This window comes from Somniosus microcephalus, chromosome 16 (genome assembly GCF_052327205.1).
Source record: "Somniosus microcephalus isolate GS21.2 chromosome 16, FLI_Smic_1.0, whole genome shotgun sequence".
Lineage (NCBI taxonomy): Eukaryota > Metazoa > Chordata > Chondrichthyes > Squaliformes > Somniosidae > Somniosus > Somniosus microcephalus.
The window spans coordinates 2,779,761-2,807,614 of record NC_141002.1 but is presented as its reverse complement, the minus strand read 5'-3'; the positions used below and the strand labels follow the sequence as shown (position 1 = coordinate 2,807,614).

Here is a 27,854-nt window from a genome sequence, read left to right as displayed (position 1 = left end):
TCCTGGAGTGGAGGGCGAACTGTGCTGTACCTTTCCTGGAGTGCAGGACGAGCTGTGCTGTACCTGTCCTGGAGTGTAGGACGTGCTGTGCTGTACCTGTCCTGGAGTGTAGGACGAGCTATGCTGTCCCAGTCCTGGAGTCTTGGGCGAGCTGTGCTGTACCTGTCCTGGAGTGTAGGACGAGCTGTGCTGTCCCTGTCCTGGAGTGTAGGGCGAGCTGTGCTGTACCTGTCCCTGTGCTGTACCTGTCCCTGTCCTGGAGTGTAGGACGAGCTGTGCTGTCCCAGTCCTGGAGTCTTGGGCGAGCTGTGCTGTACCTGTCCTGGAGTGTAGGACGAGCTGTGCTGTACCTGTCCTGGAGTGTAGGACGAGCTGTACCTGTCCTGGAGTGTAGGACGAGCTGTGCTGCACCTGTCCTGGAATGTGGGACAAGCTGTGCTGTACCTGTCCTGGCGTGTAGGACGAGCTGTGCTGTAACTGTCCTGGCGTGTCGGCCGAGCTGTGCTGTACATCTCCTGGAGTGTAGGGCGAGCTGTGCTGTACCTGTCCTGCAGTGTAGGACCTGCTGTGCTGTACCTGTCCTGCAGTGTAGGACCTGCTGTGCTGTCTCTGTCCTGGAGTGTAGGACGAGCTGTGCTGTACCGTTCCTGGAGTGTAGGGCGAGCTTTGCTGTCCCTGTCCTGGAGTGTAGGACTAGCTGTTCTGTACCTGTCCTGTCCTGCAGTGTAGGACGAGCTGTGCTGTCTCTGTCCTGGAGTGTAGGACGAGCTGTGCTGTAACTGTCCTGTCCTCGATTGTAGGACGAGCTGTGCTGTCCCTGTCCTGAAGTGTAGGATGAGCTGTGCTGGAGTGCAGGATGTGCTGTGCTGTCGCTGTCCTGCAGTGTAGGACGAGCTGTGCTGTACCTGTCCTGGAGTGTAGGACGAGCTGTGCTGTACCTGTCCTGGAGTGTAGGACGAGCTGTGCTGTCCCTGCCCTGGGGTGTAGGACGAGCTGTGCTTTTCCTGTCCGGGAGTGTAGGACGAGCTGTGCTGTACCTGTCCTGGCGTGTAGGACGTGCTGTGCTGCACCTGTCCTGGAGTGTAGGACGAGCTGTGCTGTCCCAGTCCTGGAGTCTTGGGCGAGCTGTGCTGTACCTGTCCTGGAGTGTAGGACGAGCTGTGCTGTACCTGTCCTGGAGTGTAGGACGAGCTGTACCTGTCCTGGAGTGTAGGACGAGCTGTGCTGCACCTGTCCTGGAATGTGGGACAAGCTGTGCTGTACCTGTCCTGGAGTGTAGGACGAGCTGTGCTGTCCCAGTCCTGGAGTCTTGGGCGAGCTGTGCTGTACCTGTCCTGGAGTGTAGGACGAGCTGTGCTGCACCTGTCCTGGAATGTGGGACAAGCTGTGCTGTACCTGTCCTGGCGTGTAGGACGAGCTGTGCTGTACCTGTCCTGGAGTGTAGGACGAGCTGTACCTGTCCTGGAGTGTAGGACGAGCTGTGCTGCACCTGTCCTGGAATGTGGGACAAGCTGTGCTGTACCTGTCCTGGCGTGTCGGACGAGCTGTGCTGTAACTGTCCTGGCGTGTCGGCCGAGCTGTGCTGTACATCTCCTGGAGTGTCGGGCGAGCTGTGCTGTACATGTCCTGCAGTGTGAGACGAGCTGTGCTGCACCTGTCCTGCAGTGTAGGGCCAGCTGTGTTGTCCCTTTCCTGGAGTGCAGGAGCAGCTGTGCTGTTCCTGTCCTGGAGTGTAGGACCAGCTGTGCTGTCTCTGTCCTGGCGTGTAGGACGAGCTGTGCTTTACCTATCCGGGAGTGTAGGACGAGCTGTGCTGTACCTGTCCTGGCGTGTCGGACGTGCTGTGCTGTACCTGTGCTGGAGTGTAGGACGAGCTCTGCTGTAACTGTCCTGCAGTGTAGGACGAGCTGTGCTGTACCTGTCCCTGTCCTGGAGTGTAGGACGAGCTATGCTGTCCCAGTCCTGGAGTCTTGGGCGAGCTGTGCTGTACCTGTCCTGCAGTGTAGGACGAGCTGTGCTGTACATGTCCTCGAGTGTAGGGCGAGCTGTGCTGTCCTCGTCCTGGAGTGTAGAACGAACTGTGCTGTAACTGTCCTGGCGTGTAGGACGGGCTGTGCTGTCCCTGTCCTGCAGTGTAGGATGAGCTGTGCTGCACCTGTCCTGTCCTGTCCTGCAGTGTAGGGCGAGCTGTGCTGTGCCTGTCCTGGAGTGTAGGACGAGCTGTGCTGCACCTGTCCTGGAATGTGGGACAAGCTGTGCTGTACCTGTCCTGGCGTGTAGGACGAGCTGTGCTGCACCTGTCCTGCAGTGTAGCACGAGCTGTGCTGTACCTGTCCTGGAGTGTAGGACGAGCTGTGCTGTAACTGTCCTGTCCTCGATTGTAGGACGAGCTGTGCTGTCCCTGTCCTGGAGTGTAGGACCTGCTGTGCTGTCTCTCTCTCTGTCCTGTCCTGGATTGTAGGACGAGCTGTGCTGTACCTGTCCTGGAGTGTAGGACCTGCTGTGCTGTCTCTGTCCTGGAGTGTAGGACGAGCTGTGCTGTAACTGTCCTGTCCTCGATTGTAGGACGAGCTGTGCTGTCCCTGTCCTGGAGTGTAGGACGAATTGTGCTGTCCCTGTCCTGGAATGTAGGACGAGCTGTGCTGTACCTATCCTGGAATGTAGGACGAGCTGTGCTGTAACTGTCCTGGCGTGTAGGACGAGCTGTACCTGTCCTGGAGTGTAGGACGAGCTGTGCTGTCCCTGCCCTGGAGTGTAGGACGAGCTGTGCTGTACCTGCCCTGGAGTGTAGGACGTGCTGTGCTGTACCTGTCCTGGAGTGCAGGACGTGCTTGTGCTGTACCTGTCCTGGAGTGTAGGATGAGCTGTGCTGTACCTGCCCTGGAGTGTAGGACGTGCTGTGCTGCACCTGTCCTGGAGTGCAGGACGTGCTTGTGCTGTACCTGTCCTGGAGTGTAGGATGAGCTGTGCTTTACCTGTCCGGGAGTGTAGGACGAGCTGTGCTGTACCTGTCCTGGCGTGTAGGACGTGCTGTGCTGTACCTGTGCTGGAGTGTAGGACGAGCTCTGCTGTAACTGTCCTGCAGTGTAGGACGAGCTGTGCTGTACCTGTCCCTGTCCTGGAGTGTAGGACGAGCTGTGCTGTACCTGTCCTCGAGTGTAGGGCGAGCTGTGCTGTACCTGTCCTGCAGTGTAGGGCGAGCTGTGCTGTACCTGTCCTGGAGTGTAGGACGAGCTATGCTGTCCCAGTCCTGGAGTCTTGGGCGAGCTGTGCTGTCCTCGTCCTGGAGTGTAGGACGAGCTGTGCTGTACCTGTCCTGGCGTGTAGGACGAGCTGTGCTGTAACTGTCCTGCAGTGTAGGACGAGCTGTGCTGCACCTGTCCTGGAGTGTAGGACGAGCTGTGCTGTACCTGTCCTGTCCTGGAGTGCAGGACGAGCTGTGCTGTACCTTTCCTGGAGTGTAGGACGAGCTGTACCTGTCCTGGAGTGTCGGACGAGCTGTGCTGGTCCTGTCCTGGATTGTTGGATGAGCTGTGCTGTCCCTGTCCTGGAGTGTTGGACGAGCTGTGCTGCACCTGTCCTGGAGTGTAGGACGAGCTGTGCTGTCCCTGTCCTGGAGTGTAGGACGAGCTGTACCTGTCCTGGAGTGTAGGACGAGCTGTGCTGTCCCTGTCCTGGACTGTAGGATGAGCTGTGCTGTCCCTGTCCGGGAGTGTAGGACGAGCTGTGCTGTCTCATTCCTGGAGTGTAGTACGAGCTGTGCTGTCCCTGTCCTGGAGTGTAGGGCGAGCTGTGCTGTACATGTCCTGGAATGTGGGACAAGCTGTGCTGCACCTGTCCTGGAATGTGGGACGAGCTGTGCTGCACATGTCCTGCAGTGTAGGACGAGCTGTGCTGTCGCTGTCCTGGCGTGTAGGACGAGCTATGCTGTCCCTGTCCTGGAATGTGGGACGAGCTGTGCTGCACCTGTCCTGCAGTGTAGGGCCAGCTGTGGTGTCCCTTTCCTGGAGTGTAGGACGAGCTGTGCTTTACCTGTCCGGGAGTGTAGGACGAGCTGTGCTGCACCTGTCCTGGAATGTGGGACAAGCTGTGCTGTACCTGTCCTGGCGTGTAGGACGAGCTGTGCTGTACCTGTCCCTGTCCTGGAGTGTAGGATGAGCTATGCTGTCCCAGTCCTGGAGTCTTGGGCGAGCTGTGCTGTACCTGTCCTGGAGTGTAGGACCTGCTGTGCTGTCTCTGTCCTGGAGTGTAGGACAAGCTGTGCTGTACCTGTCCCGTCCTGGATTGTAGGACGAGCTATGCTGCATCTGTCCTGGTGTGTAGGACGAGCTGTGCTGTCGCTGTCCTGCAGTGTAGGACGAGCTGTGCTGTACCTGTCCTGGAGTGTAGGCTGTGCTGTCCTTGTCCTGGAGTGTAGGACGAGCTGTGCTGTACCTGTCCTGGAATGTGGGACGAGCTGTGCTGTAACTGTCCTGGAATGTAGGACGAGCTGTGCTGTACCTGTCCTGGAATGTGGGACGAGCTGTGCTGCACCTGTCCTGCAGTGTAGGGCCAGCTGTGGTGTCCCTTTCCTGGAGTGTAGGACGAGCTGTGCTGTACCTGTCCTGGAATGTGGGACGAGCTGTGCTGCACCTGTCCTGCAGTGTAGGGCCAGCTGTGCTGTACCTGTCCTGGAGTGTAGGACGAGCTGTGCTGTCCTTGTCCTGGAGTGTAGGACGAGCTGTGCTGTACCTGTCCTGGCGTGTAGGACGTGCTGTGCTGTCCCTGTCCTGGAGTGTAGGACGAGCTGTGCTGTCCCTGTGCTGGCGTGTAGGACGAGCTGTGCTGTACCTGTCCTGGCGTGTAGGACGTGCTGTGCTGTACCTGTCCTGGCGTGTAGGACGTGCTGTGCTGTACCTGTGCTGGAGTGTAGGACGAGCTGTGCTGTACCTGTCCTGGCGTGTAGGACGTGCTGTGCTGTACCTGTGCTGGAGTGTAGGGCGAGCTGTGCTGTACCTGTCCCTGTCCTGGAGTGTAGGACGAGCTATGCTTTCCCAGTCCTGGAGTCTTGGGCGAGCTGTGCTGTACCTGTCCTGGAGTGTAGGACGAGCTGTGCTGTAACTGTCCTGGAGTGTAGGACGAGCTGTGCTGCACCTGTCCTGTCCTGCAGTGTAGGGCGAGCTGTGCGGTCCCTGTCCGGGAGCGTAGGACGAGCTGTGCTGTCCCTGTCCTGCAGTGTCGGGCCAGCTGTGGTGTCCCTTTCCTGGAGTGCAGGACGAGCTGTGCTGTACCTGTCCTGTCCTGGATTGTAGGACGAGCTGTGCTGCACCTGTCCTGGAGTGTAGGGCGAGCTGTGCTGTAACTGTCCTGTCCTCGATTGTAGGACGAGCTGTGCTGCACCTGTCCTGCAGTTTAGGACGAGCTGTGCTGTACCTGTCCTGGAGTGTAGGGCGAGCTGTGCTGTCCCTGTCCTGGAGTGTAGGACGAGCTGTGCTGTACCTGTCCTGGAGTGTAGGACGAGCTGTGCTGTACCTTTCCTGGAGTGTAGGACGAGCTGTACCTGTCCTGGAGTGTCGGACGAGCTGTGCTGGTCCTGTCCTGGATTGTTGGATGAGCTGTGCTGCCCCTGTCCTGGAGTGCAGGGCGAGCTGTGCTGCACCTGTCCTGTCCTGGAGTGCAGGACGAGCTGTGCTGTCCCTGTCCTGGAGTGTAGGACGAGCTGTACCTGTCCTGGAGTGTAGGACGAGCTGTGTTGTCCCTGTCCTGGACTGTAGGATGAGCTGTGCTGTCTCATTCCTGGAGTGTAGTACGAGCTGTGCTGTCCCTGTCCGGGAGTGTAGGACGAGCTGTGCTGTCCCTGTCCTGGAATGTGGGACAAGCTGTGCTGTACCTGTCCTGGAGTGTAGGACGAGCTGTGCTGTAACTGTCCTGGCGTGTAGGACGAGCTGTGCTGCACCTGTCCTGCAGTGTAGGGCCAGCTGTGGTGTCCCTTTCCTGGAGTGCAGGAGGAGCTGTGCTGTTCCTGTCCTGGAGTGTAGGACCTGCTGTGCTGTCTCTGTCCTGGAGTGTAGGACGAGCTGTGCTGTACCTGTCCCGTCCTGGATTGTAGGACGAGCTGTGCTGTTCCTGTCCTGGAGTGGAGGGCGAACTGTGCTGTACCTTTCCTGGAGTGCAGGACGAGCTGTGCTGTACCTGTCCTGGCGTGTAGGACGTGCTGTGCTGTACCTGTCCTGGAGTGTAGGACGAGCTATGCTGTCCCAGTCCTGGAGTCTTGGGCGAGCTGTGCTGTACCTGTCCTGGAGTGTAGGACGAGCTGTGCTGTCCCTGTCCTGGAGTGTAGGGCGAGCTGTGCTGTACCTGTCCCTGTGCTGTACCTGTCCCTGTCCTGGAGTGTAGGACGAGCTGTGCTGTCCCAGTCCTGGAGTCTTGGGCGAGCTGTGCTGTACCTGTCCTGGAGTGTAGGACGAGCTGTGCTGTACCTGTCCTGGAGTGTAGGACGAGCTGTACCTGTCCTGGAGTGTAGGACGAGCTGTGCTGCACCTGTCCTGGAATGTGGGACAAGCTGTGCTGTACCTGTCCTGGCGTGTAGGACGAGCTGTGCTGTAACTGTCCTGGCGTGTCGGCCGAGCTGTGCTGTACATCTCCTGGAGTGTAGGGCGAGCTGTGCTGTACCTGTCCTGCAGTGTAGGACCTGCTGTGCTGTACCTGTCCTGGAGTGTAGGACGAGCTGTGCTGTACCGTTCCTGGAGTGTAGGGCGAGCTTTGCTGTCCCTGTCCTGGAGTGTAGGACTAGCTGTTCTGTACCTGTCCTGTCCTGCAGTGTAGGACGAGCTGTGCTGTCTCTGTCCTGGAGTGTAGGACGAGCTGTGCTGTAACTGTCCTGTCCTCGATTGTAGGACGAGCTGTGCTGTCCCTGTCCTGAAGTGTAGGATGAGCTGTGCTGGAGTGCAGGATGTGCTGTGCTGTCGCTGTCCTGCAGTGTAGGACGAGCTGTGCTGTACCTGTCCTGGAGTGTAGGACGAGCTGTGCTGTACCTGTCCTGGAGTGTAGGACGAGCTGTGCTGTCCCTGCCCTGGGGTGTAGGACGAGCTGTGCTTTTCCTGTCCGGGAGTGTAGGACGAGCTGTGCTGTACCTGTCCTGGCGTGTAGGACGTGCTGTGCTGCACCTGTCCTGGAGTGTAGGACGAGCTGTGCTGTCCCAGTCCTGGAGTCTTGGGCGAGCTGTGCTGTACCTGTCCTGGAGTGTAGGACGAGCTGTGCTGTACCTGTCCTGGAGTGTAGGACGAGCTGTACCTGTCCTGGAGTGTAGGACGAGCTGTGCTGCACCTGTCCTGGAATGTGGGACAAGCTGTGCTGTACCTGTCCTGGAGTGTAGGACGAGCTGTGCTGTCCCAGTCCTGGAGTCTTGGGCGAGCTGTGCTGTACCTGTCCTGGAGTGTAGGACGAGCTGTGCTGCACCTGTCCTGGAATGTGGGACAAGCTGTGCTGTACCTGTCCTGGCGTGTAGGACGAGCTGTGCTGTACCTGTCCTGGCGTGTAGGACGAGCTGTGCTGTACCTGTCCTGGAGTGTAGGACGAGCTGTACCTGTCCTGGAGTGTAGGACGAGCTGTGCTGCACCTGTCCTGGAATGTGGGACAAGCTGTGCTGTACCTGTCCTGGCGTGTCGGACGAGCTGTGCTGTAACTGTCCTGGCGTGTCGGCCGAGCTGTGCTGTACATCTCCTGGAGTGTCGGGCGAGCTGTGCTGTACATGTCCTGCAGTGTGAGACGAGCTGTGCTGCACCTGTCCTGCAGTGTAGCACGAGCTGTGCTGTACCTGTCCTGCAGTGTAGGGCCAGCTGTGTTGTCCCTTTCCTGGAGTGCAGGAGCAGCTGTGCTGTTCCTGTCCTGGAGTGTAGGACCAGCTGTGCTGTCTCTGTGCTGGAGTGTAGGACGAGCTGTGCTTTACCTATCCGGGAGTGTAGGATGAGCTGTGCTGTACCTGTCCTGGCGTGTCGGACGTGCTGTGCTGTACCTGTGCTGGAGTGTAGGACGAGCTCTGCTGTAACTGTCCTGCAGTGTAGGACGAGCTGTGCTGTACCTGTCCCTGTCCTGGAGTGTAGGACGAGCTATGCTGTCCCAGTCCTGGAGTCTTGGGCGAGCTGTGCTGTACCTGTCCTGCAGTGTAGGACCTGCTGTGCTGTCTCTGTCCTGGAGTGTAGGACGAGCTGTGCTGTAACTGTCCTGTCCTCGATTGTAGGACGAGCTGTGCTGTCCCTGTCCTGGAGTGTAGGACGAATTGTGCTGTCCCTGTCCTGGAATGTAGGACGAGCTGTGCTGTACCTATCCTGCAGTGTAGGACAAGCTGTGCTGTGCCTGTCCTGGAATGTAGGACGTGCTGTGCTGTACCTGTCCTGTCCTGGATTGTAGGACGAGCTGTGCTGTAACTGTCCTGGCGTGTAGGACGAGCTGTACCTGTCCTGGAGTGTAGGACGAGCTGTGCTGTCCCTGTCCGGGAGTGTAGGACGAGCTGTGCTGTGCCTGTCCTGGAGTGTAGGACGAGCTGTGCTGTGCCTGTCCTGGAGTGTAGGACGAGCCGTACCTGTCCTGGAGTGTAGGACGAGCTGTGCTGTCCCTGCCCTGGAGTGTAGGACGAGCTGTGCTGTACCTGCCCTGGAGTGTAGGACGTGCTGTGCTGTACCTGTCCTGGAGTGCAGGACGTGCTTGTGCTGTACCTGTCCTGGAGTGTAGGATGAGCTGTGCTGCACCTGTCCTGGAGTGCAGGTCGAGCTGTGCCTTTTTTGTCCTGGAGTGTCGGACGAGCTGTGCCTTTTTTGTCCTGGAGTGTAGGACGAGCTGTGCTTTACCTGTCCGGGAGTGTAGGACGAGCTGTGCTGTACCTGTCCTGGCGTGTAGGACGTGCTGTGCTGTACCTGTGCTGGAGTGTAGGACGAGCTCTGCTGTAACTGTCCTGCAGTGTAGGACGAGCTGTGCTGTACCTGTCCCTGTCCTGGAGTGTAGGACGAGCTGTGCTGTACCTGTCCTCGAGTGTAGGGCGAGCTGTGCTGTACCTGTCCTGCAGTGTAGGGCGAGCTGTGCTGTACCTGTCCTGGAGTGTAGGACGAGCTATGCTGTCCCAGTCCTGGAGTCTTGGGCGAGCTGTGCTGTCCTCGTCCTGGAGTGTAGGACGAGCTGTGCTGTACCTGTCCTGGCGTGTAGGACGAGCTGTGCTGTAACTGTCCTGCAGTGTAGGACGAGCTGTGCTGCACCTGTCCTGGAGTGTAGGACGAGCTGTGCTGTACCTGTCCTGTCCTGGAGTGCAGGACGAGCTGTGCTGTCCCTGTCCTGGAGTGTAGGACGAGGTGTGCTGTCCCAGTCCTGGAGTCTTGGGCGAGCTGTGCTGTACCTGTCCTGGAATGTGGGACAAGCTGTGCTGTACATGTCCTGCAGTGTGGGACGAGCTGTGCTGCACCTGTCCTGCAGTGTAGGACGAGCTGTGCTGTACCTGTCCTGCAGTGTAGGGCCAGCTGTGGTGTCCCTTTACTGGAGTGTAGGACCTGCTGTGCTGTCTCTGTCCTGGAGTGTAGGACTAGCTGTTCTGTACCTGTCCTGTCCTGGATTGTAGGACGAGCTGTGCTGCACCTGTCCTGCAGTGTAGGACGAGCTGTGCTGTAACTGTCCTGGCGTGTAGGACGAGCTGTGCTGCCCCAGTCGTGGAGTCTTGGGCGAGCTGTGCTGTACCGTTCCTGGAGTGTAGGGCGAGCTTTGCTGTCCCTGTCCTGGAGTGTAGGAGGAGCTGTGCTGTGCCTGTCCTGGAGTGTAGGACGTGCTGTGCTGCTGCTGTCCTGGAGGGTAGGACGAGCTGTGCTGTCCCTTTCCTGGAGTGTAGGACGAGCTGTGCTGTACCTGTCCTGGCGTGTAGGACGAGCTGTGCTGTCCCTGTCCTGGAGTGTAGGATGAGCTGTGCTGTACCTGTCCTGGAGTGCAGGTCGAGCTGTGCCTTTTTTGTCCTGGAGTGTAGGACGAGCTGTGCTTTACCTGTCCGGGCGTGTAGGACGAGCTGTGCTGTACCTGTCCTGGAGTGTAGGACGAGCTGTGCTTTACCTGTCCGGGAGTGTAGGACGAGCTGTGCTGTCCCTGTCCTGGCGTGTAGGACGTGCTGTGCTGTCCCTGTCCTGGAGTGTTGGACGAGCTGTGCTGTCCCTGTCCTGGAGTGTAGGGCGAGCTGTGCTGTCCCTGTCCTGGAGTGTAGGGCGAGCTGTGCTGTCCCTGTCCTGGAGTGTAGGACGAGCTGTGCTGTCCCTGTTCTGGAGTGTAGGACGAGCTGTGCTTTACCTGTCCGGGAGTGTAGCACGAGCTGTGCTGTACCTGTCCTGGCGTGTAGGACGTGCTGTGCTGTACCTGTGTTGGAGTGTAGGACGAGCTGTGCTGTAACTGTCCTGGCGTGTAGGACGAGCTGTGCTGTCCCTGTCCTGGAGTGTAGGACGAGCTGTGCTGTCCCTGTCCTGGAGTGTAGGACGAGCTGTGCTGTCCCTGTCCTGCAGTGTAGGGCGAGCTGTGCTGTACCGTTCCTGGAGTGTAGGACGTGCTGTGCTGTACCTGTCCTGGTGTGTAGGACTAGCTGTTCTGTACCTGTCCTGTCCTGCAGTGTAGGGCGAGCTGTGCTGTACCGTTCCTGCAGTGTAGGGCGAGCTGTGCTGTACCTGTCCTGGAGTGTAGGACGAGCTGTGCTGTCCCTGTCCTGGAGTGCAGGACGAACTGTGCTATCCCTGTCCTGGAGTGTAGGACGAACTGTGCTATCCCTGTCCTGGAGTGTAGGACGAGCTGTGCTGTAACTGCCCTGGCGTGTAGGACGAGCTGTGCTGTCCCTGTCCTGGAGTGTAGGACGAGCTGTGCTGTAACTGCCCTGGCGTGTAGGACGAGCTGTGCTGTCCCTGTCCTGGAGTGTAGGACGAGCTGTGCTGTCCTTGTCGTGGAGTGTAGGTCAAGCTGTGCTGTCCCTGTCCTGGAGTGTAGGACGAGTTGTGCTGTCCCTGTCCTGGAGTGTAGGACGAGTTGTGCTGTCCCTGTCCTGGAGTGTAGGACGAGCTGTGCTGTCCCTGTCCTGGAGTGTAGGACAAGCTGTGCTGTCCCTGTCCGGGAGTGTAGGACGAGTTGTGCTGTCCCTGTCCTGGAGTGTAGGACGAGCTGTGCTGTCCCTTTCCTGGAGTGTAGGACGAGCTGTGCTGTAGCTGTCCCTGTCCTGGAGTGTAGGACGAGCTGTGCTGTCCCTGTCCTGGAGTGTAGGACAAGCTGTGCTGTCCCTGTCCTGGAGTGTAGGACGAGCTGTGCTGCTCCTGTCCCTATCCTGGAGTGTAGGACGAGCTTTGCTGTACCTGTCCTGGAGTGCAGGACGAGCTGTGCTGCTCCTGTCCCTATCCTGGAGTGTAGGACGAGCTTTGCTGTACCTGTCCTGGAGTGCAGGACGTGCTGTACCTGTCCTGTCCTGGAGTGTAGGACGAACTGTGCTGTCCCTGTCCTGGAGTGTAGGATGAGCTGTGCTGTCCCTTTCCTGGAGTGTAGGACAAGCTGTGCTGTCCCTGTCCTGTCCTGGAGTGTAGGACGAGCTGTGCTGTCTCTGTCCTGGAGTGTAGGACGAGCTGTGCTGTCCCTGTCCTGGAGTGTAGGACGTGCTGTGCTGTCTCTGTCCTGGAGTGTAGGACGAGCTGTGCTGTCCCTGTCCTGGAGTGTAGGACGAGCTGTGCTGTCGCTGTCCTGGAGTGCAGGAAGTGCTGCGCTGTCCCTGTCCTGGAGTGTAGGACGAGCTGTGCTGTACATGTCCTGGAGTGTAGGACGAGCTGTGCTGCACCTGTCCTGGAGTGTAGGACGAGCTGTGCTGTCCCTGTCCTGCAGTGTAGGACGACGAGCTGTGCTGTACATGTCCTGGAGTGTAGGACGAGCTGTGCTGTCCCTGTCCTGGAGTGTAGGACGTGCTGTGCTTTCCCTGTCCTGGCGTGTAGGACAAGCTGTGCTGTACCTGTCCTGGAGTGTAGGGCGAGCTGTGCTGTACCTGTCCGGTACTGTAGGGGCGCTGTACTGTACCTGTCCTGTACTCTAGGTGTGCTGTACTGTACCTGCCCTGTACTATACGGGTGCTCTCCTGTACCTGCCCTGTACTATGCGGGTGCTGTACTGTACCTGCCATGTACTCTAGGGGTGCTGTACTGTACCTGCCCTGTACTATATGGGTGCTGTGCTGTACTGTACCTGCCCTGTACTATAGGGGTGCTGTACTGTACCTGCCCTGTACTCTCGGGGTGCTGTACTGTACCTGCTCTGTACTCTAGGGGTGCTGTACTGTACCTGCCCTGTACTCTAGGGGTGCTGTACTGTACCTGCCCTGTACTATAGGGGTGCTGTACTGTACCTGCCATGTACTCTAGGGGTGCTGTACTGTACCTGCCCTGTACTATACGGGTGCTGTACTGTACCTGCCCTGTACTCTAGGGGTGTTGTACTGTACCTGCCCTGTACTCTAGGGGTGCTGTACTGTACCTGCCCTGTACTCTAGGGGTGCTGTACTGTACCTGCCCTGTACTATACGGGTGCTGTACTGTACCTGCCCTGTACTCTAGGGGTGCTGTACTGTACCTGCCCTGTACTATACGGGTACTGTACCTGCCCTGTACTCTGGGGTGCTGTACTGTACCTGCCCTGTACTATACGGGTGCTGTACTGTACCTGCCCTGTACTCTAGGGGTGTTGTACTGTACCTGCCCTGTACTCTAGGGGTGCTGTGCTGTACTGTACCTGCCCTGTACTCTAGGGGTGCTGTACTGTACCTGCCCTGTACTATACGGGTGCTGTACTGTACCTGCTCTGTACTCTAGGGGTGCTGTACTGTACCTGCCCTGTACTAAAGCTAACAGTAAATGTTTTTATAAATGTATTAAGAGAAAGCGTTTATTGGAATTATAGCCCATTAATGGCAGATGCAGGAGAGATGATAATGCATTAAAAGGAATTAATAGACTTCTTAAATGAGTTTGAATCCATTTTCACAGTGGAGGAAAAGACCAAATACCAAGGGGTCATAATACGTCAGAGGAGTAATTTATTAGATTCAGTATAAGTAAGGAAATAATATTTAGAGAAAATAATGGGACTTAAGATAGATCCATCTCCAGTACCTGAAGATTTCCATCCTAGAATATTACGAGAAATAGTTGGGAAAATTGTAGATGCATTCGTCATAACCTTCCAAAACACTCCAGCTTGAAGAATTGTTCCCTTCCATTGGAGAACTGCAAATGTTACTCCATTATTTAAGACAGGAGGGAGAGAGAAACCAGGAAACTATAGAGCAGTCAGTTTAACATCAATTGTAGGAAATTTTCCAGAATCTATCCTGAGGGACTGGGTGAATGAGCAGTTGAATAAGTAAGAGCTGATCAAAGAGTTCAACATGGATTGTGAAGATTAGGTTGTGTCTGACCAGATGAATTTTTTGAGGAGGTCACTGGCATGCTGGACAGGGGAATCTATGGATGTTGTCTTTCTGGACTTAGAGCAGGCATGTGATTAAAGTTTCGTACAAGAGATTATTGCAAAAATGAGAGTGCATGGAATTAGCGGTAACCTTGTGACATGGGCTAGTAATTAGTTGGGTGATAGGAGACAGAGAGTAGGGATTGGTGGGGATGTGACGAGTGGTGTTCCCCAGGGATCTGTACTGGGACCATATTTTCCAATGACTTGGATGAAGGAATTGTATATCCAAGTTTTCAGATGACGCTCAGTTAGGGGGCACAGTAAATAGTGTAGATGGTACATTGACAGATTAAGTGAGTGGCAAAGCTCATGGAGTTCAGTGTTGGGAAAGTGTGAAGTCATCCACCTTGGATCCAAGAAAGACAAATCTAACTGGTGAAAGATTAAGATAGTGGATCAGCAGAGAAACTAAAGAGTTCAAGTACACAAATCACTAAAAGCTGGTGGATAGGTACAAAAAGTAATCTAAAAAATAATGGAATTCTAATCAAAGATGTAATAGAAAAACATCTAGAAACTGAAAATATTCTAGCAAGCAGTCAGCACAGATTGCTAAAGGGAAGGTCTTGCTTGACCAACCTTATTGAATTCTTTGAAGAAGTAACCGAAGGGTACTGTAGTAGACATAAGGGCTTGAAATTGAGGTGGTTTTGACAGTACGATGTCAGAAGCCTTCTGAAAGGCCCCGCAAGTTCCGGGTTACAGTATGCACTGCGCATGCGCGAAAACCCGGAAATCATGATCTGTCAAGTTTCGTGTTGACAGATCATTCGCATCCGCTGCAAAAACACTTGCACTGGTGCAGAATTTGCCCAACTACTGCCCAGTGAATGCCCACAAAACCCTTATGCCTGGTAAAAGTAGGTGTAAGGTCTTTTAGCAGCATAGGGGTTAAAATAAATGTTAAAATTAAAATTTTAAATGATTAAAACTTGCGCATACACTTAAAATTAGTTTTGGTAAATTTTGGCCCGTTTTATGCTTAATTAAAGATCTTTTAATTAATTTTGAACATTAACATTTATTTTTATTTACATGATTGGGATTTCTAATATGCTTATGGGGATTCCGTACGTAAATGGAATCCTCATAAGCATCATGGGAATCCCTCTTTTTGATTGATTTACTGGGCCTATGTGATCCCAGGGACATTTGCAAACCGTGTGCGCCCATGGAATCCGTGGGCCTTTACGCTGGCATACGCCTGCAGGCCCGAGAAGGGAAGTCTCCATAGCTGTGGAGCCAGGAGGTAAGTGCAGAAATATTTCGTGGGTCGGAGGCATACTTGAGGTACGCCGACCGCAAATTCAGGGCCAATATGTTTGGATTTCCAAAAAGCCCAAAAGGTATCGCATAGTAGTCATGACTAAGGTCAGACCATGTGGAATCCGGGGACGAGTAGCCGAATGGACAGCAAGCTGGCTACAGAACAGGAAACTGAGATTAGGAGTTAAAGGTAGTTACTCAGAGTGGCAAGTGGTGTTCCACAGAGATTGGTGCTGTGGGACCACTGTTGTTCACCATTTACATAAACGATTTGGAGTCAGGAATTGGAAATACAATTTCAAAATTTGCGTAATACATCTACTTGAGTGGTGTAGTACAGAGGAGGACTGTGACAAAATATAGGAAGACATTAATAAACTTGTAGAATGGACATGTAATTGGCAAATGAACTTCAATATAAATAAAAGCGAGGGAAGATATTTAGGTAGGTAGGAAGAATAAAGAGGCCACATACTCCTTGGAAAATAAGGGGGGGAATTTGGTTGATTTGTGCCTCCGTGCTAACGGGGTGCAAAGCAACTTGCACCCGAGCGCAGCGCACACAACGCCTCCTGCGAAATTCAGCGGTAGGTTAGCGGTGGCGGTAACCGTTAGCGCCCTGCGGTGCTGCGCCTCCAGCAATGACGTCATCGCCGTGCGCAGTGCCCTGGCTGCAATCTTCGGTAGCGCCCCCTGACTTACCGCCGGACGCTATGTCCGACAGGGTCAGGGGGGCCTACCTGCGGCCGGGACGGCGCAAATTAAAGGGGAGGTGCCAGGCGGCTGTTTTTGTTGCTGGTCGTCTGCCAGCACCTGCCCCCATTGCTGTCCCCAGCCTTCTGTGCAGCCTCCCCCCCCCCCCCCCCCCCCCCCGTGGGGTGCCGGTTGGTGGACCAGCTGGGCCCCGGGTTGCATTGCGCTACGCAATGCCCCTCCCCTTTAATAAGGGGAGGAAGGCCTGCAGTACCGTGGCGTGACATGCCGCAAAGAGTGGCGCTGCAGCACTTAGCGCCGTGATATTCACTCACAGCGCCCCAAGAGGGAGGCGGGGCGCTTCCAGTAGCATCCCACCTCCCTCTTGGGGCGCTACCAGTGAATTGTAGGGGCGCAAATTTTTTCGGGGTGCTAAAAGTAGCTACTGGCGAAGTTAGCTCCCCAAAGGGGTGCGACCCAATTTTTCCCCCTAAGTGTCTAAATGGGGTAGAGGGACAGCGGGACCTGCGTGTACAGATCACTAAAAGTAGTGACTCATGTCACTAAGGCCATTTTTTTTAAAAAAGCAAACAAAGTACTGGGGTTTATTTCTAGAGAGAGAGAAAATTGAAAAATCAGAGAAGTTATGTTGCACTTATATAGCACCTTGGTTAGACCACACTTGTACTGTGAACAGTTCTAGTCCCCATATTATAAAAAAGGATATAGAGGCACTGGAGAGGGTGCAAAAAAGATTTACTAGGATGATGCCAGAACTGAGAGGTCATAATCTATCAGGAAAGATCGAACAGGCTGGGGCTCTTTTCTCTAGAAAAGAGAAAACTGAGGGGTGTCCTGATAGAGGTCTTCAAGATTATGAAAGGGTTTGATCTAGAGATGTTTCCACTTGCGAGTGAGACCAGAGCTAGGGGCCATGAATGTAAGGTAATCACTAATACATCCAACAGGGAATTCAGGAGAAACTTCTTTATCCAGAGAGTGGTTAGAATGTGGAACTTGCTACCACAGGGAGTACTTGAGGCGAATAGTATTGATCCATTCAAGGGGAAGCTAGATAAGCACATGAGGGAGAAAGGAATAGAAGGATATGTTGGTGAGGTTAGATTTAGCAGGATGGGAAGCAACTTTCCCTATAAGGTGCGCACTCTCTGCTGGTCCTGTGCAGCCCAGGCTTTTTCAATGTAAAGATGCGCGAAACTGTGAATAGGCCATGCAGCCCCTTAAAGGGGTCGCGCACGTTTTTAAAAAAAAAAAAAAAAAAAAGAGGGAACATTGATGGACCTGTTGAAACAAATGGCCTGTTTCTCTGCTGTAAAAATTATTCTTAATACTTTTAAAAGGCTAATGAAATGTTGGCCTTTACATCAAGGGGGCTGGAATACAAAGGGGTGGAAGTTATGTTACTGCTGTACAGAGCTCTGGTGAGACCCAATCTGGAACACCGAGTTCAGTTCTGAGCACCGTACTTCAGGAAGTATACATCAGCCTTGGAGGGCGCACGGCGCAGATTCACCAGACTGGTAACGGGGCTTAAAGGGTTAAATTATAAGGGCAGGTTGCAAAAACTTGGCTTGTATTCCCTTGAGTTTAGAAAGTGATGTAATTGAGGTATTTAAAATGATTAAAGGATTTGATAGGTTAGATGCGGAGAAACTGTTTCTTTCTGGTGGGAGAATCTAGAACAAGGGGCCACAATCTTAACATTAGAACTGGGCCACATAGGAGTGAAAGCAGGAAGCACTTTTTCACACAGGATAGTGGAAATCTGGAACTCTTTTCCCCCCAAAAGTCTGTGGATGCTGGGGGACAACTGAAATTTTCAAGACTGAGATTGATAGATTTTTATGAGGTAAGCCTATCAAGCGATCTAGAACAAAGGTGAGTAAGTAGAGTTGAGGTACAGATAACCATAATCTAATTCATAGAATGAGACAGCACAGAAGGAGGCCATTCGAGCCATCGTGTCTGTGCCAGCTCTTTGCAAGCTATCCAATTAGTCCGGTTCCCCTGCCCCTTGTCCATAGCCCTGCAAATTTTTCCCCTTCGAGTATTTATCCAATTCCCTTTTGAAAGTTATTATTGAATCTGCTTCCACCACCCTTTCAGGCAGCACATTCCAGATCACAACAACGCGCTGCGTAAAAAAAAAAAAAAAAAAATTCTCCTCCTCTCGCCTCTTTTTTTTGCCAATTACCTTAAATCGGTGTCCTCTGGTTACCGACGCCAGTGGAAACAGTTTCTCCTTATTTACTCTATCAAAACCCTTTATGATTTTGAACATGTCTATTAAATCTCCTCTTAACCTTCTCTGCTCGAAGGAGAACAACCCCAGCTTCTCCAGTCTCTCCACATAACTGGCACCATTCAAGTAAATCTCTAATGCATCCTTGCCAAGGCTTTGACATCCTTCCTAAAGTGTGGCGCCCAGAATTGGCCACAATATAGCAGCTGTTTAGCATAACTTCCTTGCTTTTGTACTCTCTGCCTCTGTTCATAAAGCCATATGCTTTTTAACAGCCTTCTAAACTTGTCCTGCCACATTCAAAGATTTGTGTATGTAAAGCCCCAGGTCTCTCTGCACCCTCTTTAAATTTGTACCATTTAGTTTATATTGCCGCCTCTCATTCTTCCTACCAAAATCTATCACTTCACACGTGTGTTAAATTTCATCTGCCACGTGTCCTCCCATTTCATCAGTCTGTCCAAGTCCTCCTGAAGCCTGTTACTATCTTCCTCACTGTTCACTATAGTTTCGAGTTTCGCGTCATCTGCAAACTTTGAAATTGAATGATGAAACAGGCTTGAGGGGCTGAATGGTTTACTCCTGTTCTATGTTCTTCCTTCTGGAATAATTCATTGCTGATGTCAGCTGGGTTGTGAAACTTAGTCCTAAACCAGAGCACCGCAGTGAAGGGAGTGGATCCACCTGCCTCACCATGGAAATCCCTAGCACCCAAATCAAGATCACCAGTGACTGTATTGTTGGAGGTGGGACAGCTTGTCCAGTCACCTTGGTTGTAGAGACACAGTTGGAGAAATGGATGATTGCAAAGAGAAAACAATACCTACGGCCAACAATTTTCCTTGCTGCATTTCAGGGAACGGCCACCATCTCCGAGCACAGCAGAGGCCATTCAGGGCATGCTGTCAATGGCAGCCCTGCAGTACTCAGACCTTCGCAACAGCCCAAGAAAGAATAGCGACAGCATGGATAAAAGGAACCTTCCCAGGTCACATCAAGACATAAGAACTAATAGGAGGGAGAAAGGAGAGCTGAGCCCATGTTCCAGGGCATCAGAGTGTGGTGGGTATTTCAGTATGTTTGTACGTGTACTCAGGAAGGTGGATTATAACAGAAGTCATTGTAGGGAAATCCTGCTATCCAGAAGGATTGTGGACTTGAGACTTCCACAGGACTTCAGATGATGAGTCAGTGTCTGCTCAATACCAGGAATGGGAAGGGGGTAGACATGGGGAGGGGAGTTTGTTGGGGAGGGATTAGAGATGGTAAAGGTTGGTACTAGTTGGGGAAGTGGAGGGGCTGATGGGGAGGGGAGGGGCTGATGGGGAGGGGAGGGGCTGATGGGGAGGGGAGGGGCTGATGGGGAGGGGAGGGGCTGATGGGGAGGGGAGGGGCTGATGGGGAGGGGAGGGGCTGGTGGGGAGGGGAGGGACTGATGGGTGGGGAGGGGAGGGACTGATGGGTGGGGAGGGGAGGGACTGATGGGTGGGGAGGGGAGGGACTGATGGGTGGGGAGGGGAGGGACTGATGGGTGGGGAGGGGAGGGACTGATGGGTGGGGAGGGGAGGGACTGATGGGTGGGGAGGGGAGGGACTGATGGGTGGGGAGGGGAGGGACTGATGGGTGGGGAGGGGAGGGACTGATGGGTGGGGAGGGGAGGGACTGATGGGTGGGGAGGGGAGGGACTGATGGGTGGGGAGGGGAGGGACTGATGGGTGGGGAGGGGAGGGACTGATGGGTGGGGAGGGGAGGGACTGATGGGTGGGGAGGGGAGGGACTGATGGGTGGGGAGGGGAGGGACTGATGGGTGGGGAGGGGAGGGACTGATGGGTGGGGAGGGGAGGGACTGATGGGTGGGGAGGGGAGGGACTGATGGGTGGGGAGGGGAGGGACTGATGGGTGGGGAGGGGAGGGACTGATGGGTGGGGAGGGGAGGGACTGATGGGTGGGGAGGGGAGGGACTGATGGGTGGGGAGGGGAGGGACTGATGGGTGGGGAGGGGAGGGACTGATGGGTGGGGAGGGGAGGGACTGATGGGTGGGGAGGGGAGGGACTGATGGGTGGGGAGGGGAGGGACTGATGGGTGGGGAGGGGAGGGACTGATGGGTGGGGAGGGGAGGGACTGATGGGTGGGGAGGGGAGGGACTGATGGGTGGGGAGGGGAGGGACTGATGGGTGGGGAGGGGAGGGACTGATGGGTGGGGAGGGGAGGGACTGATGGGTGGGGAGGGGAGGGACTGATTGGGAGGGGATTGATTGTGAGGGGAGGTGCTAGGAACATAGGAAGAAACATAGCAACAGGAGTAGGCCCTTCAGCCCCTTGAGTCTGTTCCGTTATTCAGTTAGATCATGGCTGAACTGTATCCTAACTCCATCTACCCACCTTGGTTACGTAACTCTTAATACCCTTGCCTAACACAAATATAGAACTTTGATATTTTCAATTGGCCTGCAGCCTCAACAGTTTTTTGCGGGAGAGAGTTCCTGATTTCCAATACTCTTTGGGTGCAGAAGTGCTTCCTGACGTCACCCTTTGAATGGCCTGGCTCTAAGTTTAAGGTTCTGCTCCCTTGTTCTAGACTCTCCCACCAGAGGAAATGTCTCTATCTACCCTATCAAATCCTTTAATCATCTTAAACGTTCATTAGATCACCTCTTCCATCTTCTATACTGTTCCTATGTCCCTATCTCCAGGACCTGATGGTTTCCATCCCAGGGTATTAAAAGAAGGTGGTGAACCAGCGTAATCGGGCATAGTTTTAGAACGCAACTTAAATAATAATTTTCATTAAAAATATTGCTTTATATATTTGAGTGGTAACCTTGGTGCAGCTTTATTAATACCGCTGGAAATGGGTTTATCACAAAAAATAAGCATTTTTAATAAGGTCCACCTGTGAGTAACCCATTGTTAAATAACTGAAAATGACTAAGAAACTATACAGACCATTTACTGATTTCATTGGTCTACAGTACTTAGTTTCTTAGCAAATGGAATTTTTTTTAAAGCTTTTAAAACGTGCCTATTGGTGTCCTTGCACCTAACAAAAAAAGCTAATCTTCAAAGCCCCTTCGAAGGCCTGCAAACGGAAGCAATTAGCAGAAACATGCAATGGTGATTAATTGGATCTGGGGACATGGCCAGTTTTGTGGGCAACGATTCCTTCTACCGTGGTGCTTTTAAACTAACACAAAAGATCGCAGACACTTGATTTGCACTGGACGTAATTTGTGCTTCAAATTCCTCGATCTTTTACGCTGGTTTGGCCGATTTCAGGCGAATTGCGCTGAAATAACAGTGCAACCCAACGGAAACTCTAGTCCGAGATGTGGTCTAACCAGGGCTTTGTAGAGCTGTAGCAAAACTTCCACCCCTTTCTATTCTAGCCCTCTAGTTTTCAAGGCTAACATTCCATTAGCCTTTTTGATTTTTTTGTACTTGACCACTACATTTTAGTGATCTCTGTATATGGACCCCTAAATCTCGTTGGACCTCCACTGTTCCTAGCTTTTTACCATTCAATTCCATGAGCTTTAATTTTAGCTAACAGTCTCTTTTGTGGAACCTTATTGAATACCTTTTGGCAGCCCATATTAAACTACATACATAGACATTCCCCAGTCCACTACAAAGTATTTACAACACAGAGTGGGATGGGGGGTAGCTGCATCTCTTTTGCCGACTAGTAAGAAGTTGATGTTTTTCTGTCACAGTTGAAACTCAAGGGAGACCCTGATTCCATTTTCAGCCCGGCGGGCCGCGGACGGACATGGTCCTGTTGCAGACCCCATTCTGGTTATTGGCTGATGATGTGTGATGAGTGTTTTATGTTTTCACAGTTGGACCTGTGAAGCAAGAAGCCACTGAGGGCAGCAGGGAGTCGGTGAATCACGAAGTGAGGTGCATAGTGGGAGGAACAGCCAGACTATCTGAAGAGGTAGGACCTTGGTGGATTGGAGTGTCTGGGACTCTCACTGACTTGGGCACGGTGAATCTACTTGCATTTACCTAATTGGGGAAGTGATATTTGTTAGAACCACTAAGGCTTTTGCTGATTGGCCCAGATCTTTTAATTAGACACCCCTACCTCTTAGAATATTTTAATTGGATATAAGAAATAGAATTTCTTCTTGTGGGTCATTGTACACTGGATACTTTGCCTGATTGGATGGTTTTTTGCGTTACTGTGTTCTTGCCATGGGGTTTGCTGAACAATTTGTCTTAATTGGAAGTTGTGTTTTAATTGAAAAGTCTAGTTATGTTTGTGTAGTTCCATCCCTTCAGTACGAGGCTAGACAAGGATAGCATAACACGAGCCAGAGCAGAATGTCCCAGGTTTGATTTTCAGTCACTGCTGAGTTAGCAGATCTCTGCTGGGTCTCAGTACCAGTGAGTAGAGCCGGGCCTGGGTTCCTGGTGTGGTTCCTGCCAGGCCAGGTGAGGACTGGATCAGCTGTCATTCCTTAAACAATGTAATCTTCTGCCAACACTGTCCAGACTCTCATGAAGAATGGTACCCGGGGGCTGCTAGCGTGTTGGAGTTCGTAGATAGCGAAGTCATCATACCCCACCTTCAGGGAGGGGCAGGGTTAGCATGGCTGGGAATTACCCAGCTAAATTAGCACATGCTGGGGTAACTCAATGATAGCTTTATCTCTAGGTATGGATGAAGGAACCAAAACATCTCAGAAAAGAATGTTTATCAGCGGTGAGACAAAACATTCAGGAAAACAAGAATTTGGTGGAAGAACTGGTCGACAGCGAGGGTCAAATTCCTCCCGACTCACTGAGTGTAGGGTGTAGGTCATCAGCTGACTATGTCTGCGGAGAGAATCCACATCAGATACATCCTGGAATGCCAACTTCACCGTCCATGCACCCATCGAGCAGGAGGAGCCTGTCCAATCAACCCCCTGTGAGCAATCAGGCAACGAAAGGTCAGTGAGCAACATCTTCATAACACAGGGGCATCCCTGATCAGAGAGAGAGACCATCTCACCATCAGTACAGGGGCATCCCTGATCAAAAGGAGAGAGACCATCTCACCATCAATATAGGGGCATCCCTGATCAGAGAGAGAGTTTACTATCTGTCCTCCGAGTTTACGGTCTATTCTCTAAGCGTGTCTGAATGCTGTAATGTTGATGTACTAATCATATGAATATTGAAACCCTTTGGCAGGTAAGCGCCCAAAGAAAGGGATGGCGACTGCAAAGCAGCGACTTGGAAAGATTCTGAAGCTGAACAGAAGTGGCCGTCTCTTCCTTTAGAATAAAGACATTACAGACCAGCACTGGGCCGAAGAGGTTCCTGGTCCTGATGCACACGGCCTCCCTTCACATGGATTGTGCCTGAGGAACAAGCCCACAGATGTGCACTGTTGAAGCACAGACAAGCAATAATGGAGGAGCAGGAGCTGGAGAGACAAAGGACTGAAATTATGAGACCTTGAAAAATGTTCCGGGTTTGCAGACATTTTGAAAGAGTAGTATTCTGGCTTTACTGAACTTTCTGTTGTCGTCATATAATTTATTTCTTTCAGATTATTTGCATTTTAATTTGACAGCTTTGAATGATTTTTTAAAGATAACTATTTATTGAGGAATTTGTCTGATTCAATTCAACTAAATAAGTTAGATATAAAATACTGAATCATATTTCCAGCTGACAAATTCTTGCCTTTTAATTGCTTCAGGGAAGAGCTGCTTCTAAAACGATTGGGAAGAGTTTTTGTCTGAGTACCACTGAAATCCACACACTTCAAACTTTTCCATTTGAACACTGCTCGCTGATCACTTTGTTGCAAGAAATTGGCTTCAAGGATTTGCTATTTCAAGACTGAAGGAACTAACATCAGAAGCATGTTGTTACAGTTCACACTCTTCCCCACTCTCTCTCTTCATAAAGAAGGCAGAGTCAGGTTCTGTAGGCAGATCCATCTCTATCACCATCTCAATGCTCCACCCGTATCCTGGCTGTGAAGGGGAGCTATTTGTTGCAGTGTTACCAGTTACATTTCACAGAGTTTGCCCGATATGCCATCCTGTTCTTCAGGAAAGAGGAAACTCACCAACACTGTTTGGCAGCATCCGTCAGGCCAAGATTGGTAATCAGATTTATTTAGAGGAATTATAGAAACATAGAAGATAGGAGCAGGAGTAGGCCATTTGGCCCTTCGAGACTGCTCCGCCATTCAATGAGATCATGACTGATCATCCAAATTCAGTACCCTGTCCCTGCCTTCTCCCCATATCCCTTGATCCCTTTAGCCTTAAGAAATATATCCAACTCTTTCTTCAATATATTTAATGAACTGGCCTCCACCGCCCTCTGTGGCAGAGAATTCCATAGGTTCACCACTCTCTGGGTGAAGAAATTCCTCCTCATTTCGGTCCCAAATGGCTTACCCCTTATCCTTAGACTATGACCCCTGGTTCTGGACTCCCCGGCCATCAGGAACATCCTTCCTGCATCTAGTCTGTCCAGGCCTGACAGAATTTTATAGGTTTCGATGAGATCCCCCCTCAATCTTCTAAACTCCAGTGAGTATAAGCCCAATCGACACAATCTCTCCTCATGTCATTCCTCCCATCCCAGGTATCAGCCTGGTGAATCTTTGCTGCACTCCCTCCATGGCAAGAATGTCTTTCCTCAGGTAAGGCGACCAAAACTGCACACAATACCAAGGCCCTGTACAACTGTAGCAAGACATCCTTGTTCCTGTACTCGAACCCTCTCGCTACGAAGGCCAACATACCATTTGCCTTCTTAACCGCCTGCTGCACCTGCATGCTTACCTTCAGCGACTGGTGCACAAGAACACCCAGGTCTCTTTGCACTTCCCCTTCTCCCAATCTATTGCCATTCAAATAATAATCTGCCTTCCTGTTTTTGCCACCAAAGTGGATAACCTCACATTTATCCACATTATAGTGCATTTGCCATGTTTCTGCCCAATCACCCAACCTGTCCAAATCGTACTGGAGTTTCACGACATCCTCCTCACAGCTTACCCTCCCACCCAGCTTTGTGTCGTCTGCAAATTTGGAGATAATTACATCCAATTCCCTCGTCCAGATCATTAATATATATTGTGAACAGCTGGGGTCCTAGGACCGATCCTTGCGGTACCCCACTAGTCACTGCCTGCCACTCGGAAAACGACCCATTTATTCCAACTCTTTGCTTTCTGTCCGCCAACCAGTTCTCTATCCAAGTCAATACCTTGCCCCCAATCCCATATGCCTTAATTTTGCACGCTAATCTCTTATGCGGGACCTTATCGAAAGCCTTCTGAAAGTCCAAATACACCACATCCACTGGTTCTCCCTTATCTATTTTACCAGTTACATCCTCAAAATTCCAGTAGATTAGTCAAGCATGATTTACCTTTTGTAAATCCATGTTGACTTTGTCCGATCCTGTCACTGCTTTCCAAGTGCTCTGCTATTACATCTTTTATAATAGACTCTAGCATTTTCCCCACTACCGATGTCAGGCTTACCGGTCTATAATTCCCTGCTTTTTCTCTACCACCTTTTTTGAATAGTGGGGTAACATTAGCTACCCTCCCTCTGTTCCAGAGTCTATCTAGTTCTGGAAGATGACCAGCAATGCATCTACTATTTCTAGGGCCACTTCCTTAAGTACCCTGGGATGTAGATTATCAGGCCCTGGGGATTTATCGGCCTTCAGTCCCATCAATTTTCCTAACACCATTTCCTTACAGATACTGATTTCTTTCAGTTCCACCCTTTCATCAGACCCTATGTTCCCTGGCATCTCTGGGAGGTTATTTGTGTCCTTCTTTGTGAAGACAGAACCAAAGTATGAATTTAGTTGGTCTGCCATTTCTCTGTTTCCCATTATAAATTCCCCTGATTCTGACTGCAAGGGACCTACGCTTGACTTCACCAATCTTTTTCTTTTCACATATCTATAAAAGCTTTTACAGTCAGTTTTTAATGTCCCCTGCTAGCTTACTCTCATATTCTATTTTCCCTTTCTTAATTAATCCCTTTGTCCTCCTTTGTTGAATCCTAAACTGCTCCCAATCCTCAGGATTATTGCTTTTTCTGGCCAATTTATATGTCCTCTCCTTGGATCTTATGCTATCCCTAATTACCCTTGTTAGCCACGGTTGAGTCACCTTTTTTGTTTAATTTTTATGCCAAACTGGGATGAACAAATTCTGTCGCTCATCCATTCGGTCTTTGAATGCTTGCCATTGCCTATCCACCGTCAACCCTTTGAGTGCCATTCCCCAATCAATCCTACCCAACTCGCTCCTCAGACCATCGTAGTTTCCTTTATTTAAATTGAGGACCCTAGTCTCTGAGTCAACTGCTTCATTCTCCATCTTAATGAAGAATTCGATCATATTATGATCGCTCCGACCCAAGGGGCCTCATACAACAAGATTGCTAATTAATCCTTAATAATAATAAACATAATACCCAGTCTAAAATGGCCTGATCTCTGGTTGGTTCCTCGATATATTGGTCCAGGAAACCATCCCGTAAACACTCCAGGAATTCCTCCTCCACAATATTGTTACTAATTTGGTTGGCCCAATCTATATGTAGATTAAAGTCACCCATGATGACTACTGTGCCCTTATTGCACACTTCTTTAATTTCACTTTTAATGCCATCCCCAACCTCCACCTTACTGTTTGGAGGTCTATAAACCTAATGTTACCACTAATGTTTTTTTCCCCTTAGTATTTCTCAATTCTACCCATAGAGATTCCACATCATCAGAGCTAATATCCTTCATTACAATTGTGTTAATCCCTTCTTTAACCAGTAATGCTACCCCACCTCCCTTTCCTTTTTGCCTATCTTTCCTGAATATCAAATACCCTTGGATGTTGAGTTCCCAGTCTTGGCTATCCTTGAGCCACGTTTCCGTAATCCCAACCAAATCATATTCGTTTACCACTATTTGCACAGCCAATTCGTCCACCTTATTACAAATGCTCCTCGCATTAAGACACAAAGCCTTCAGGCTTGTTTTTTTAATACTCTTAGACCTACTAGAATTATTATTTACTGTGGCCACGTTTGATTTAAACCGTTGATTTCTCTGACTGCCACTTTTGTTTTTCTCCTTCCTATCTTTTGCTTTTATCCCTGTTTCCCTTTCCTCTGTCTCCCTGCTCAGGTTCCCAACCCCCTGCTATTTTAGTTTAACCCCCCCCCCCCCCCCCCCCCCCCCCGAACAGTGCTAGCAAACCTCCCCGCAAGGATATTTGTCCCGCTCTGGTTCAGGTGCAACCCGTCCAACTTGTAAAAGTCCCACCTTCCCCAGAAGCAGGCTCAGTGATCCAGGAAACTAAAGCCCTCCCTCCTGCACCAACTCTTTAGCCAAGCATTCATCTGCTCTATGCTCCTATTCCTCTACTCACTAGCACGTGGCACCAGGAGTAAGCCAGAGATTACAACCTTTGAGGTCCTGCTCTTTAATCTGCTACCTAGCTCCCTAAATTCTTGCTGCAGGACCTCATCCCTCTTCCTACCCATGTCATTGGTCCCAATGTGAACCACGACCTCTGACTGTTCACCCTCCCCCTTCAGAATGCCCTGCAGCCGTTCAGTGACATCCTTGACCCTGTCACCAGGGAGGCAACAAACCATCCTGGTGTCACGTCTACGGCCACAGAAACACCTATCTGTTCCCCTTACGATAGAATCCCCTACCACTATTGCTCTCCCACTCTTTTTCCTCCCTTCCTGAGCAGCAGAAGCACCCCTGGTGCCAGAAAGTTGGCTGCTGCCTTCCCCTGGTATACCTGTTTGAAAGGGGGATGGCCACAGGGGCCCCCTGCACTACCTACCTGCCTGCCTCTACTGCTCTGCCTGATGGTCACCCATTTCCCTTCTGCCTGTGCTGTCCTAACCTGCGGTGTGACCAACTCACAGAAGCAAAGGAATACAGCAAAATAATCCAGAAATCAAAGGTATAAATTACAAACTCCTTAACCTATCTTGCAAATAACTGTGTCTAACAGCTTGAGTGTTTTCTGTAACGTGGCTGTGCCTCCTCCCACCGAGTGTCGCTACTGCAACATGGAAACAAGGGAAATAATGTCACCGGCAACGTGCCAATGCGTACCAGTGCTCTAGGTCTCCACTGCCAAAT

At 51.7% G+C, this 27,854-nt stretch overlaps 1 protein-coding gene across 1 annotated transcript in view; it reads left to right on the top strand.

Moving 5' to 3' along the window:
• LOC147105941 (lysine-specific demethylase 7B-like) overlaps positions 1 to 23,374 on the top strand; it is a 195,498-nt gene extending 172,124 nt beyond the window's left edge. The window contains 4 exon segments of the mRNA XM_086009771.1: positions 18,567 to 18,772; positions 21,551 to 21,648; positions 22,372 to 22,648; positions 22,893 to 23,374. Coding sequence (XP_085865897.1) covers positions 18,567 to 18,772; positions 21,551 to 21,648; positions 22,372 to 22,648; positions 22,893 to 22,981 — 670 coding nt within the window. The 3' untranslated portion in view covers positions 22,982 to 23,374.
• The last annotated feature ends 4,480 nt before the right edge of the window (positions 23,375 to 27,854 follow it).